The sequence below is a fragment of the Emydura macquarii genome, unplaced genomic scaffold, assembly GCF_026122565.2.
Source record: "Emydura macquarii macquarii isolate MOO-44397 ecotype Brisbane River unplaced genomic scaffold, CSIRO-AGI_Emac_v2 contig_2473, whole genome shotgun sequence".
NCBI classification, from domain to species: Eukaryota; Metazoa; Chordata; order Testudines; family Chelidae; genus Emydura; species Emydura macquarii.
Window position 1 is genome coordinate 3654156 of NW_027132610.1, and position 15251 is coordinate 3669406.

The window sequence follows — 15251 nt, forward strand, 5'->3', positions numbered from 1 at the left end:
TTCTCATTAACATAGGTTGGAAATAGTTGTGCAAGATCTTTTAGAAATAGTTGTGCAAGATCTTTTGGAGAGGGTGCAGCATCCAGGTTAGGAACAAGAAAAACAGAGAATACCCATCATGCTAACTCTACAGCCTAGGGTAGATTTGAATTCTTTACAACACAATCATTATAAATAATATTTTACACATTGATAGCACCTTCCATCTGAGGGGTGCCATGTGCTTTACAAACATTAATTGATTAAATCTCATTGATCCCTGTCACCAGGGCCATCACTTCTCCCCAGCTCCAGAGCATGTGCTGCCATGCCCAGTCTTCTCAAGGAGGTTTATTCCTTTAAACCAAGGGTATCAAACAAGCAGAAAATAGTCTTAATTCCATCCTTGGCCCAAGGCTTCAGGCCACTCCTCCCAGGGATCCCTGGCACTCCAGTTCCTGGCAGCTTCCTAGCCTCAGCCAGCTCTGCTCCCTTCCAGGAACAGCAGCCACAAAGCTGCTTCCCTGGCCCCTTACTCCAAGGACCCACCACAGAAGGTACTTCTACTCCTGTGTGACTTTCCCTTCCCTGCCTCGGTCCTTCCTTCCCTCCCAGCTGCCTACTAGCAGCCCTTTCTAGGCCCAGGTGTAGCCCATCCCACTTTAATTAGCTGGATTGGGCTCACCTGCTCCAGTCTAGGGCACTGGGCTCCGTCTATCCACAGGGACCAGCCACCCTGTGACACTCCCCTTTGAACTAGGCAAATAGTGTTTATCCTTGTTTTGCCGATGTGGAACTGGGGGACAGTGAGATTACATGGTTTGCTTATAGAGTCTGGATTGGAACCCAGATCTTCTGGGGCCAGTCTTGTGCTTTCAAGTCAGAATCAAAGAGATCTTGTGACTGAAAAGGTTATGACTGATTGAAAGCAGGGATTCAGCTCAGATTGCAAAGAATGGGAGCAGGAATCCTGTTTATTTTTTGTTGTAATTGTTGTTTTTAGAGCATTTACATCAGTAGGAAATTATCTGTGGGAAATAGCTTTCTTGTATCAAGTTTAATAGCCTAAATTTAAAAAGCTTTTACCAACTGCTGTTTTATTCCAGAAGAATTACAAACAGAAGCCACGATGAGCCTTTATGGCAAGCGCTGTCAATAGGGCACTGTACACAGTAGTTTTCCTAAAGGACAAATGACCATAGCCAAGAATGAGAGGGGATGGTGAAGAGTGTGTGGCTGCTGCAGTGCCTTGAAGATGAAAAGCTGGTCCGATATTACTTCACCCACCTTGTCTCTTTGCAGTTTGACTGGCTGTTGGCTACAGGGTGTGTAATTTGGTTTTAACCACAGAACTACAGTTTCCACAACAAAGACATTTTTGTAGCAATGTACTCTTACTTATGCATATTTGTTCCAATGGTGACTAAAACTTTTTTTTTAAATCCTCTTTCCCGAGACTCAGATAGTTTGATCTTAGCCTCATCATTGTGGACTTTTGTTAGTTAAATCAAGTCCTTACTCATACCTTACTTGGGCAAAATGCTCATTGGCTTTAATGGCTTAAGGAGTGAGTAAACACTCTGTATGGACTTCAAGATTTGGCATTTAGAAGCGGAAATACTGCAGAATGTTGTGACAAAGATTAAATACCACAGCACTGAATAACTCTGCAAGGTTTTTTGTCTGAGAGGTTTTTTGCAAATCAAACATACCAGTATCTGTTCATTCCATTGAATTCAGTCTGACTCTCGTGGGAATGTGTCTTTCACTAGCATAAAACCAAAAATAGTTGACTTTTGAATTAAAAGAGGTTTGTACTTTCTCCTCTTTAGTCAGAGTGTTAAAGGTTGAATCCATTCTGAAGGAATCCATTTTGAAGCACTTGGAGGAAAAGAAGGTGATTGGGAACAGTCAGCATGGATTCACCAATGGCAAGTCATGCCTGATCAACCTGACTGTCTTCTATGATGAAATGTCTGGCTCTGTGGATGAGAGGAAAGTGGTGGACATAATATATCTTGACTTTAGCAAAGCTTTTGATATGGTCTCCTATAGTATTCTTTCCAGCAAGTTACAGAAGAATGGGTTGGATGCATGGACTATAAGGTGGATAGAAAGCTGATGATATCATCAGGCTCAAGGGGTAGTGATCAATGCTTTGATGTCTAGTTGGCAGCTGGTATTAAGTGGAGTGCCCCGGACATCAGTCCTGGGGCCGGTTTTGTTCAACATCTTCATTAATAATCTGAAGGATGGGGTGGATTGCACCCTCAGCAAGTTTACAGATGACACTAAACTGGCACAAACAATCCAGGAAGTTTTTGGAGAGTGTCGCTGACAATTTCCTGGTGCAAGTGCTGGAGCAACCAACTAGGGGCCATGCTTCTCTTGACCTGCTGCTCACAAACAGGGAAGATTTGGTAGGGGAAGTAGAAGTGGGTGGCAACCTAGGCAGCAGTGACCATGAGATGGTCGAGTTCAGGATCCTGATGAAAGGAAGAAAGGGGAACAGCAGGATACGGACCATGGACTTCAGAAAAGCGGACTTTGATTCCCTCAGGGAACTGATGGGCAGGATTCCCTGGGAGGCTAATATGAGGGGGAAAGGAACCCAAGAGAGCTGGCTGTATTTTAAGGAGACCTTATTGAGGGCACAAGAGCAAACCATCCCGATGTGCAGAAAGAATAGCAAATATGGTAGGCGTCCAGCTTGGCTTAACAAAGAAGTCTTTGGCGAACTTAAACGCAAAAAAGAAGCTTACAAGAAGTGGAAGCTTGGTCAGATGACTAGGGAGGATTATATAAACACTGCTCGAACGTGCAGGAATGAAATGAGGAAGGCCAAAGCGCAATTGGAGTTGCAGCTAGCAAGGGACGTGAAGGGGAACAAAAAGGGTTTCTACAGGCATGTTGCCAACAAGAGGAAGATTCGGGAAAGTGTAGGCCCCTTAAAGAAAGAGGAGGCGACCTAGTGACGGAGGATGTGGAGAAAGCTGAGGTACTCAATGCCTTTTTTGCCTCTGTCTTCACAGACAAGATCAGCTCCCAGACTGCTGTACTGGGTGGCACAGAATGTGAAGGAGGCAAACATCCCGCAGTGCTGAAGGAACAGGTTCAAGACTATTTGGAAGGATTGGACATTCACAAGTCCATGGGGCCGGATGCAATGCACCCGAGGGTGCTGAGGGAGTTGGCTGAGGTGATTTCAGAGCCATTGGCTATTATCTTTGAAAGCTCGTGGCAACAGGGGGAGGTCCCTGAGGACTGGAAAAAAGCAAATATAGTGCCCATCTTCAAAAAAGGGAGGAAAGAGGATCCGGGGAACTACAGACCGGTCAGCCTCACCTCAATCCCTGGAAAGATCATGGAGCAGGTCCTTAAGGAATCCATTTTAAGGCACTTGGAAGAGAGGAAGGTGATCAGGAACAGTCAACACGGATTCACCAAGGGAAAGTCATGCCTGACCAACCTGATTGCTTTCTATGATGAGGTGACTGGCTCTGTGGATGTGGGGAAGGCGGTGGATGTGATATACCTTGACTTTAGCAAAGCTTTTGATACGGTTTCTCACAGTATTCTTATCAGCAAGTTAAAGAAGTATGGGTTGGATGAATGGACTATAAAATGGATAGTGAACTGGCTAGAGCATAGGGCTCAACGAGTAGTGATCAATGGCTCCATGTCTAGCTGGCAACCGGTCACAAGTGGAGTTCCCCAGGGGTCGGTCCTGGGGCCGGTTTTGTTCAACATCTTTATTAATGATCTGGAGGATGGGGTAGATTGCACCCTCAGCAAGTTTGCGGACGACACTAAGCTGGGGGGAGTGGTAGATACCCTGCAAGGTAGGGATAGGATACAGAGTGACCTAAACAAACTGGAGGATTGGGCCAAAAGAAATCTAATGAGGTTCAACAAGGACAAGTGCAGAGTCCTCCACTTAGGAAGGAAGAATCCCATGCACAGCTATAGACTGGGGACCGACGAGCTGGGCAGCAGCTCTGCAGAAAAGGACCTGGGGGTAACGGTGGATAAAAAGCTGGATATGAGTCAGCAGTGTGCCCTGGTTGTCAAGAAGGCTAATGGAATATTGGGCTGCATTAGGAGGGGCATTGCCAGCAGGTCACGGGAAGTGATTATTCCCCTCTATTCGGCATTGGTGAGGCCGCATTTAGAATACTGTGTCCAGTTTTGGGCCCCCCACTACAAAAAAGATGTGGACAATTTGGAGAGAGTGCAGCGGAGGGCAACCAAAATGATTAGGGGGCTGGAGCACAGGACTTATGAGGAGAGGCTGAGGGAACTGGGCTTGTTTAGTCTGCAAAAGAGAAGAGTGAGGGGGATTTGATAGCGGCTTTTAACTACCTGAAAGGGGGTTCCAGGGAGGATGGGGCTAGGCTGTTCTCGGTGGTGGCAGATGACAGAACAAGGAGCAACGGTCTCAAGTTGCAGGGGGAGGTCTAGGTTGGACATTAGGAAAAAGTTTTTTACTAGGAGGGTGGTGAAGCATTGGAATGGGTTACCTAGGGAGGTGGTGGAATCTCCATCCTTACAGGTTTTTAAGCTGAGGCTTGACAAAGCCCTGGTTGGGATGATATAGCTGAGGTTAGTCCTGCTTTGAGCAGGGGGTTGGACTAGATGACCTCCTGAGGTCCCTTCCAACTCTAATATTCTATGATTCTATGATTCTATTCTATGGTGGGGCGTGGTAGATATGCTGGAAGGTAGGGATAGGATACAGAGTGATCTAGACAAATTGGAGGATTGGACTAAAAGAAATCTCATGAGGTTCAACAAGAACAAGTGCAGAGTCCTACACTTAAGATGGAAGAATGCCATGCACTGCTACAGACTGGGGACCAACTGGCTAGGCAGCAGTTCTGCAGAAAAGGACCTGGGAGTTACAGAGGACAAGAAACCGGATATGTGTAAACAGTGTGCCCTTATTGCCAAGAAGGCTAACAGCATCTTGGGCTGCATTAGTAGGAACATTGCCAGCAGATTGAGGAAAGTGATTATTCCCCTCTATTTGGCATTGGTGAGGCCTCATTTGGAGTACTGTGTCCAGTTTTGGGCCCTACAGTACAGGAAGGATGTGGACAAATTGGAGAGAGTCCAGAGGATGGCAACAAAAATGTAGGGGGCTGGAGCCCATGATTTATGAGGGAAAGCTGAGGGAACTGTGCTTGTTAATCTACAGAAGAGTAGAGGGAGGGGGGATTTGATTGCGGCATTCAACTATCTGAAGGGGGTTCCAGGGAGGATGGATCTAGGCTGTTCTCAGTGGTGGCAGCTGACAGAACAAGGAGCAATGGTCTCAAGTTGCAGTGTGGAAGGTCTAGGTTAGATATTGGGAAAACCTTTTTCACTTGGAGGGTGGTGAAGCACTGGAATGGGTTACCTGGGGAGGTGGCAGAATCTCCATACTTAGAGGTTTTTAACGCTTGGCTTGAGAAAGCCCAGCTTGAGAGAGCCCTGGCTGGGATGATTTATTTGGGGTTGGTCCTGCTTTGAGCAGGGTGTTGGACTAGATGACCTCCTGAAGTTCCTTCTATCCCTATTTTCTATGATTCTAATATTCCTTTTAAGATTGTTTATAGTGTTATGCTATTTTTCAGCCTTGTAGGTAGTTTTTGTTAGAAGAACTTGGGTGAAATTCTGACCCCATTGTAATGGCAAAACTCCATTAACTTCAGTGGAGCCAGGATTGCACCCCTTGTTTAAATCCCAGCCATCCCCTCTGCTGTACTGCTTGGTCTTGATTCTCTATTATATTGTACTTTGCATTTTAGATACACTTTGCACTGGTATAAATGACTTCACAAAACTCAGGGCAATGGAGAATCAATCCCTTGATGGCCATTTCTCCAGGCTTACTGCTAATAGCCTTTGAGCTCATGTAATTTTATCGCTTTCATTCTGAAAAGATTTTAGGCAACATGTACAAGAAACAAACATTTCTAATGCATTTGAGAAAAGAACACAGACAACTCCAGTACAGAATTATATTTTTATTGGAACAGTATCTCTCTGTAACACATCAGATATGCAATGGGGCCACACAAAAATGGGTCCACAAGGCTTATTTCATATGGAAATGTCCAAACATACATAGTTTTTCAACACACCAGTTTCTTATCTAAATAAAAATATAAACAAAAAAAATCTTACAAATAAAACACGACTAGGGTTAGACTCACTAATAATATAATTCAAGATCAGAACCAGTTGCTTTGCCAATCCCTCCATTTATCTGCTTCAGGAGACTTAGTAGCAAAATTGTTAGATGAAGATAATTAACCTGAGATTGTCATCAGTTGTGGAACATCTTCATCTCCTCCACTTGCAAATTCCTTTAAATCTGTAGTTTGTCCTGCTAGCATGTCTTGACACATCCGCCGCCCATCCACCCCCCAGTCTTTCCAGCTGTTGCTCTGCTGCTGTGAGATGGGACAACTGATTTCTGGTGCACATTTCATACACATCATTCCACTATCAGCTCATAAAGTTGGCAGTATAGCAGGCAGTATAACTATTTACAAAACTAACTAACCTGCCATGTAAGTTAAAAATGCCTCTATTTACAGTAGCTCTCAGTTATTTAAAGTGGTATTAGAGCTTACATTTCCTTTAATAGTAAATGTACTTTTTTCACTAGATAGTTGTACACCACAACACTTTAAGTAACATAGAACCTCAGGCATTACAAAAGTGCTTTAGTTATGGGCTGAATGAAGTAAAAATGATAATTGTTATAAAACTAACATAATACTAGAGCACTGGGAATGTAGAAACAGTTTGTTCTCTTTGTCGTTAGACATGTAATTGTGCAGGAACCAAGTACAAGCATGATATATGTGAGAGTTTTTGTTCATCACAGTTGGATTAAGGATGTTCTCATATTTAGTTCTGATTTACTTTTCAAGTTGTGCTCATGTTTCTGATAATGCTGCTTTGATTTCTTTTCCTCCCTCCATTAAGTGTAGATTTCTATCTAATGTACATTCTGAAAATCCACCCAACCTAAGCCTGTAATTAACATAACTGGTTTGTGGCTCAGACCTACCATCTGATACTCAATACATCAGTAGTGGTAGCTTGTTTGTGCTCCATTGCCAGTGCATGAGGTGATGCAGGTTAGCAATATTTCCACAAGCTACCCTGCCTAAATCAGTGCATCCTAATTTCCTCCAACAGCAGTAAATTGGGATGTATTGGAGGAAACAACAGATGTAAGGGGAGAAACCTAGCTACTCTACACGCTGCCCTAAAATATGCCCTTTCTGGGCATACCAAGTTTTTGCAACCTATAACAGAAGTAACTGGTCCTCTACAATTACGTCTAATGGGCAGGTACTTGAGAGAAATGCTGAAATTGTAGTGCTACATGTAATGTTGTAATTCCCCATGTAAATATGTAAACTTCCATGTTTATTGAGAATATTGTAAAAATACAGGGTCAGATGCACTCCTGCTATTCCTCCACTTGGTCACATGCAATTTACATCTTAACAATGGGAACTTTAAAAGAAATAGCAGGTTCTTATACACATCTCTCATCTCAGGACAGTGTTAATTTAGCTCTTTAGGGATCTTGTCAGTCTTCCTGTGTGCATTGTGAAATGGGGGATGAGTGACTCACTGTAAGTGGGAGTGTTGAAAAGTCAGACACCCTATTGTGGATTAGTTGAGGATTTGGAGAAGGAGTTCTGGTTAAGAGCTACAAGGAATGGATAGAAAGAAGAGAGCTTTGTCAAGAACACTACAAGGGTGCGTCCTGCAATGCATCATGCAATAAGAGTTGAAGTACAGTAGTTGTCCTGAGCAATACAAAATGGAATGATAAAGAAACAATTTTGCATATTTTTTTAGTCAGCACAAATCTCTGAAGTAAGCAACTGAAGCAGAGGCATAGCTACGGATGGGCCTGTATGGGTGGGCACTTTGAAAGCAGGCCCGAACCCACCCAATCAGATTTTAAGCAATTCATCCCGCGTTTTTATCAGCCTCTGTTTTGCTTGTGACACAAAGCTTGTGCCCACCCGTGTCAACCACAGGCCCTGCGAAAAAAAATCAGTTCTGGCTACACCTCTGACTTGAAGGAAAGCCAGTCATTGGGTAAAAATCTTTTTCAAATGTTAGAAATTAAACCTACCAAACTGAGGCACTCAGCATTACCCCTTCCGATGGAAAAACTTATTGGAGGGCAAGAGTAGAAGAAGAAAACTCCTGTGAGTATCCCATCCTCATGGTTTTTTTCTAAATTATTATATGGGCAGGCGTCTTCTTGCCTCTTCCAGGGAATGAGCAAACAATTCCAGTTCCACCCCATACAATGCTAACTTCCATGTGGATGCCTCCATGGAAGTAGTACTGCCATGGCTTCTTTCATCAGTAGCTGAACCAAACAACCCACCTCCTTTGAGAGCAGCTCCACATGTTAGAAAGAATTTGCTGAAAAATACAATAGTAGGCTATGTATGTGTGCATAATATACATATATTCTCAGTGGGCATTGAGGGCAGGAACAATATGCATCCTTAATCCCTTCTCTTGGCTGCCTCTGTCCTCTTCAATCCCAAAATATGGATCTACAAACCCACCCTCCATGAGTGCAGGGATTGCTGGGAGAAAGAAATAAGGACCTCTACCATAGATGCAGTTACCCATCTGCCTTCCTCCCTCCCCAGTGCAGCAAGAAGAGTCCCTAAAACTAGAGCATGCCCAAATATGCCCCAAACAAAATCTCTGTCCCATTCAGCCACAAACCCTTCTTACTAGCTTAATCACTGAAAGTGACTGGCACAACACACACTATAAGCTAGGAGATCACAGATCGCCCCTCTTGGCCACACAAGTTCTGGCCTCTCCCACAGCAAGATGCACACAAGTATATCACTTTTTAAAATGACTACACTCCATTGGCTTCTCCACACTAGAATCACTGCAGGGTTTACTCTTCTACCAGCAGCAAACTTGAAAAGCTACATCTTGCAGGATCAGGTTCTCTGAGTACTCAACTAAGAGAGTATTCAGCGCACGCACATATTTAAGATCTTTAAGAACTCAATAAGCTTCATGGGAGGGCTATCAGATTATTAAAATGAATTACATTTTATGTTTACATTTCTTTTAATTCAGTCTGAAAAACATTGCTGATCATTTTCTGATACCTAACAAGAAGTTGGGAGAAAAAAAACTCTGATGTGTTGGGAGCTATTTTAAAGTTGCTGGTTTCCTAGGCATTCTCATACAAAATTTTATCACCAAATAACACAATTCAGCCACATTTAACAGCATACAGATCCCAGACACAGAAAGCATGAAAATAGTAAACATTGTTTTCTCGGTGGGTCGAGAAACAAAGCAATCCACTGTGTTGGGGCACGGCCATGCGCTACATTTCAGTAAGCGAGGCATTTGGTATCCGTCATACATGACGTAAAACACATACATGAAGACAGCTTCAAAGACGATTCTGAAGAATATGCTGCTGGTGTAGGTCCACCACAAAGGGCCCTGTATATGAAACTTTTGATTATTCAGTTCTTCCACATCCACTTTCTCACCACATCTGAGCCGCCTTTTCTTCTCATGCCTTCTGTATGCAATGTGCATCGCCACCAGCAGTGCAGGTGTTGAGACAAAGATGAGCTGAAGGGCCCAAAGTCTAATGTGAGAGACGGGGAAGAAGTGGTCGTAGCAAACATTTTTGCATCCGGGTTGCAGAGTGTTGCAGACAAAATCATTTTGTTCATCTCCCCAGACTTTCTCTGCAGCCACCACGAGAATCATAACACGGAAAATGAACAGGACAGTGAGCCAGATCTTCCCGATGCTGGTGGAGTGTTTGTTTACACCTCCTAAAATCTTCTGCAAAGTTCCCCAGTCCATCTTCTCTTCTGTATCCTTTGACCTAATAAGACAAGAGAAATACACCAAAGGACCAGTTATCAAGGGTTAGCCAATCAATACCATAACTTCCATGAACTGGAAGGTTTCCTGGTACTAACCCTGCATTGCAGGTGAAGAGACAAACAGGTAAAGACAAGTCATTTTAATTAGTTCTGCCCATATTAAAAATATGGTGTAATCAAACCTTTTGCCAATGTATCAATTATATTGATTTCTGATGGTGCTAACATTTCTACGGGAGCTGTTGGTTAAGATATGTTTAGGTCATCAAATAAGTGAGCCCACTTTCTTTCCCCTATGTCCTCTGCCCTTTCTCAGAGCTCTCCATCTCTGTGGGAAAAGCCCAGCAGTGGTTTGCAGCTTCTCTCAACCCCCTCCACCCCCAAATCAGGGAGAGGAAGGATGGCACTGTAGGACTCCCCCCATTAGAGCAATTTTTTTAACTACTGAAGGGGCCAAGAGGATATGGCTGACCCATCTCCATGCATCCCTACTGCCTCATCCACAGACTGGATACAGACATTACAGGAGATAGATGTTTATGCTAAAATAATAATTAGCTAAACAGTTTATGTTGACATTTTAAATGTAATTAGTCTTCAGCATTAACACCACACTGAGATAAATTAAGCCTGGTCTACACTAGAAAATGTGGTCAGCATAACTATGTTGCTCAGGAGTGTGAAAAATCCATGCCCAAGCGGCGTAGTTAAACTGACCTACCCCCCAGTGTAGACAGTGCTAGTTTTATGGAAGAATTCTTCTGTCGACCTAGCTGCCACCTCTCAGGGAGGTGGATTACCTATGCTGATGGAAGAACCCCTCCTGTCAGTGTAGGTAGTGTCTACACTGAGGCGCTGCAGTGGTTTAGCTGTGCCATAGTAGCATTTTAAGTGTAGACAAGCCCTAGGAGTAAGTCAAACCTCTCATTAGTGCTGTTTCTGTCTCTCTAAAGCACAGCAAGTGCTGCACTACTTCCCATTTGGAAGGTTTTCTTCATCATCAGGCTAGAAACTTCTTTCTTTTTAAAATAGACGTGTAAGTTCTGCTGCTGATGATATGGCACCTCAAGCCATGGAACTTTCACTAAACCCAGGTGTTGGAAATTGTTGATGAACTAGACAAAGTACTTTGAAACAGGAGAAGTTCATCATCCCTTCAGCTCATCTTTGTCTCAACAAAGTTCATCATCCTTTAGGAAACCCAAACTGGCCATGGATAAAAAGCCTGTTGGAAGGGATACACCCTCCTCCGGGGGAAGGAAAGATCATGCATTGTGTTTGTCCTGTAACACCCAGCAAATATTAGGCTCCTCTACCACATGGGAGATGAATGTCTATGCTAAAGGCCGGTCTACACATGCAATCTACTCTACTGAAATAGCATGTTATAACGCTATAGTTCCATGAACATACATAACATGGTTTGTTGTAATCTACACAGGCAAGACCAAGTGGTATTCTAACACAGAGGACTAGCATGTTATAACAGTAACACAATCCCTGGACATGGCAGATTTGCTTATGTGGACAGGCCCTAAAGCAGATTTACTGCTGTGATAAGGAATGGAAAAATTGCATGATAAAGTAGAAAAGGCAGCCTTAAAAAGGTGGTTGAAATTCTTTAGCCTCTTTCTGTTCTCCCACCACATAAGTTGGTCATATTCTGTATTGCTTGCTGTGAAGACCTGTTCCCCTGACCGTGATCAGATGCCTGTACATTTCTGCTAACAACCTACTCTCACTCATCACATAAGAAGCTCAGCAATTATAAAATGATAATTGGAAAAAAAAAAAAAAACCCAAAACCCTGGACTAGTCAGAATTGACTGACAGTAGGAAAGAACTGCAAATGTTTGATATGCTATCACACATCTGACTTTAAAATTGCCCGATTAAGAGCTCTGTGTAAACTTGAAAGCTTGTCTATTTCACCAACAGAAGTTGGTCCAGTAAAAGATATTATCTCACCCACTTAGTGTCTTTAAAATTGCCAGCATGATATGCAACATGAGCTCTGAAGAAGAGCAAATTTGCATTGTAGATATGAATCCACATGTACTTGTAGAGATTTTGGACACAAAGCACTTTTTCCTTCTCACCTACCATTACAGGAGCATTTGAATCAGTTGCTGGAATTGACAACATGTACCCTGTATGCTCACATCATCACTGCCTTCACAGAAATTATCAGAAAATCCCATTTGTAGAGTTAAAGTAGACAATGATAAATATCTTATGAAACACACAGAACATATTAATCTTGTGCCCAGTCCTGCTTCTGTTTAAATCATTAGTGGAAGGCTCATTGAAATAGGCGGGAGTAACAGCAGACCCTATCTGACTCCTAGAAAAATTCAAGATTGTAAACACTTGGATGGATTAATGCCAGATGTTTTAATTAAAATATTGGCCCTAAAAGCAAATTTCCATTGGGTGAGGATACATGTTACTTTCCTCTAGCCCTCACCCCTTTCACCCTAAAGGAAACTGGGTGTTTCTCCCATACCGGGCTTTGCATGTACAAGCCAAGGAAGATTTAACGTGTCGGCATTGCTGGAGCTGTAGAAGCACGTTTTTTAGTTTACTCATGGGCAGTTCAGTTCCAGGCTAATCTCTTTGAGCTCAATTCAGGTGTAAAGGATTAACCACAGTGAAGGAGATCAAAATGCGCTGGGTTAAATGTAACCCTGAAAAAAAACTCCCTTTTATCCCAAAAGCTTGAATTTCCCCAATTCAACCTTCCCGGGTATATTTTGCTGTGGTTAATCTTTTTAAATTAGACATCCCAGTTCAGTAAAGCGCCTGCAAATCTCGGGTTCTTGCCACCAGGGACCCACACTTTCCAGGGCTGGAATATCCAGGAACCAGACCCAAATCAGAAAAAGAACTGACAATGGAAACTTCATCTAAGTACAGCAAGAGTTTTTCTCAAACCCTCTAATCCGGATTCCTGCAGTCGCACCCCAGCACTCCTCTCATCCGGACTCCCCAGACACCCTGACCTCTAATCTGGATTCCTGTTGTGTAGTGTTCCCCTCCTGTACACACACACTATTCCCTCCGCATCCCCCCTCCTGCGTGTGCACACCCACACATATTAATCCGGATTCCTCTCCTGTGGGCTCACACACAGCAACGCGCTCCCTCTACTCCCAATTCCCCGCCGCGGGGGACCCTCACCTGTCTCAGCAACGCGCGGAGCCTGAGCGGCGGCGGGAGATGAGCGCCCCGGAGCCGGGAGAGCTGCTGGCTCAGTCCTGGTGCTGATCCCAGCGCCGCTGTCTCGAAGCCTAAAGGCTCCTCGCCGCTGCCGCTTTTAACCCGCCCCTGCCCGCCTCCGCCTTGCAAAGCCTCGCCGCCCGGGGGCGGGAGGAGAGGCTAGTTCCGATCCCCAGAGCAAGCCGGGCTAGGGTGCCGCCCCCGCCCACATCGCCTCAGTCTGCCCGGCAGCGGCTCGGCTCAGCCCAGCCAGCCCCGTCCCAAGGGCTCGGAGACGGGCTGAGCTATCACGGGAAGGGGGCAAAGGACGGCGCTCTGGCCATTGCCCCCCTGCATGGAAGAGACTCTGAACACAGAGCTCTCTGACTGCACCTGGCAGCTGCTGCACAACCCCCTCTGAGCTCCTAGGAGACTGAGGGGAGCAGCCCTTGGGCCCTGTTTTATCACCTCCCCAAAACACAATGGATTTGGTCCCCAGATGTCTCAGAGCTCTCCTGTTTCTAAAACCAGTCTTGCAACCAGGGCCCTGACACTGCCAGGCCTTTATTATTGCTGCAATATTATTATTGTAGGGGTGGTTAGAATTTGCTAGCTGCCAACAGCCCACTGGGAGCTGATGACAGCACAAAAGGGGATATGTCCTGCCCCAAAGAGTTTACAGTCCAATAGACACCCAGAGCAATGCTTTGGGAAATCTAAGGGCACCTGCACACTTAAAATCGGAGCAGCTAAAGCAGCACCTCTGGCCTTGTCTACACTAGAACTTATGCTGGCAAAAGCTTTGTTGCTCAGAGGTGTGAAAAAACACGCCCTTGAGTGACATAAGTTTTGCCGGCATTAGCACTAGTGTGGAAAGCGCTATGTCGGCGGGAGACGCTCTCCCGCCGACATAGCTACCACCGCTTGTTTAGATGGTTTTATTATGTCGGCAGGCGAGCTGTCTCCCTTCAACATGACGTGGCTATACAAGCGCTCTTACAGTGGCAGAGCTGTAACAGCACATGATGCTGTAAATTTTGTGTAGACTAGCCCTCAACCGACAGGAAACCTCTCTTCCATCAGCTTAGTGCATCGTCATTAAAGCACTACAGAGGGCTACTCACCACTTAAAATTGAATCAGTACAGCTGTGCTGCTGTAAGAGCGCTTGTGTCATGCATTATGTCGGCAGGCGAGAGCTCTCCCACTGATATAATAGAACCACCTAAATGAGCGATGGGAGCTATGATGGTGGGAGAGTGTCTCCCGCCAACATAGCGCTGTCCACACTAACACTTATGTCAGCAAAACATTTGTTTTGTGTGTGTTTTTTTCACAAAAGTTTTGCCAGCATAAGTGCTAGTGTAGACAAGGCCTGAGTTAATCCACTTTCCCAAGAAGCGGTAGTTATGTGGGGCAAGAGAAGCTCTCCCATCCAAACAACGTTGTCTGCGGGGACGAGGGTTAGGTTGGTATAACTATGTCACTCAGGGTGTGGATTTTTCACCCTCACCCCGAACAATGTAGTTATACCAGTCTAGGTCTGTAGAGTAGACCAGACTAAAATGAAGGCTTGTCTACACTTAAAATGCAGTAGCAGCACAGCTGCTCCGGATTCTCCCCTTGGTGTAGGTAATCCACCTCCCCGAGAGGCAACAGTGTCTAAACTGGGGTTAGGTCAGTTTAACTGCAGTCTCTCAGGGGGGTTGATTTTTCACACCCGAGAGATGTAGTTATATCAACCTCATTTCCTAGTGTAGCCCAGGCCTAATGAAATCACTTAGAGGTTTTGCGTGTTGATTACAATGAGGGAGCAGAGGGCATATCTTCACTGCTAAATTAACTCTAGTTAAATTGTGTTACTCCTAATTTGACTCCAGTTAGCTCACACAAACCCTTAACTTAAGTGCAGTAGTGGTTTTAACTGGCGTAGCCTGGCCCAAGAGGGAGTAAAGACAAAGGGTATGTCTATGCTTAAACCACTATAGCAGCACAGCTACCATGCTGCAGCTGCACCAATGTAGCACTTCAATGTAGACGCTACTTACACCGCCTGGAGAGTTCTCCCGTTGGCATAGATACTCCACCTCCCTGAGAGGCTGTAGCTAGGTTGACGGAAGAATTCTTCTGTTGATTTAGTGCTGTCTACACAGGCAGAGGG

The 15251-nt window shown here is 44.6% G+C and overlaps 1 protein-coding gene across 1 annotated transcript; it reads right to left on the reverse strand.

The window, feature by feature from the left end:
- Positions 1-9089: 9089 nt before the first annotated feature.
- LOC137162930 (gap junction beta-2 protein-like) lies at positions 9090-13177 on the reverse strand. Its single transcript, XM_067562840.1, has 2 exons — positions 13074-13177; positions 9090-9892 (listed from the first exon to the last, which is right to left on the reverse strand). The coding sequence occupies exon 2, from the start codon at positions 9868-9870 to the stop codon at positions 9193-9195; it is 678 nt and encodes a 225-aa protein (XP_067418941.1). The 5' UTR covers positions 9871-9892; positions 13074-13177; the 3' UTR covers positions 9090-9192.
- Between the last annotated feature and the right edge of the window lie 2074 nt (positions 13178-15251).

Excerpts from the sequence above, each read along its gene's own strand:
- LOC137162930 (XM_067562840.1), bottom strand. The coding sequence starts at position 9,870 with ATGGACTGGGGAACTTTGCAGAAGATTTTAGGAGGTGTAAACAAACAC.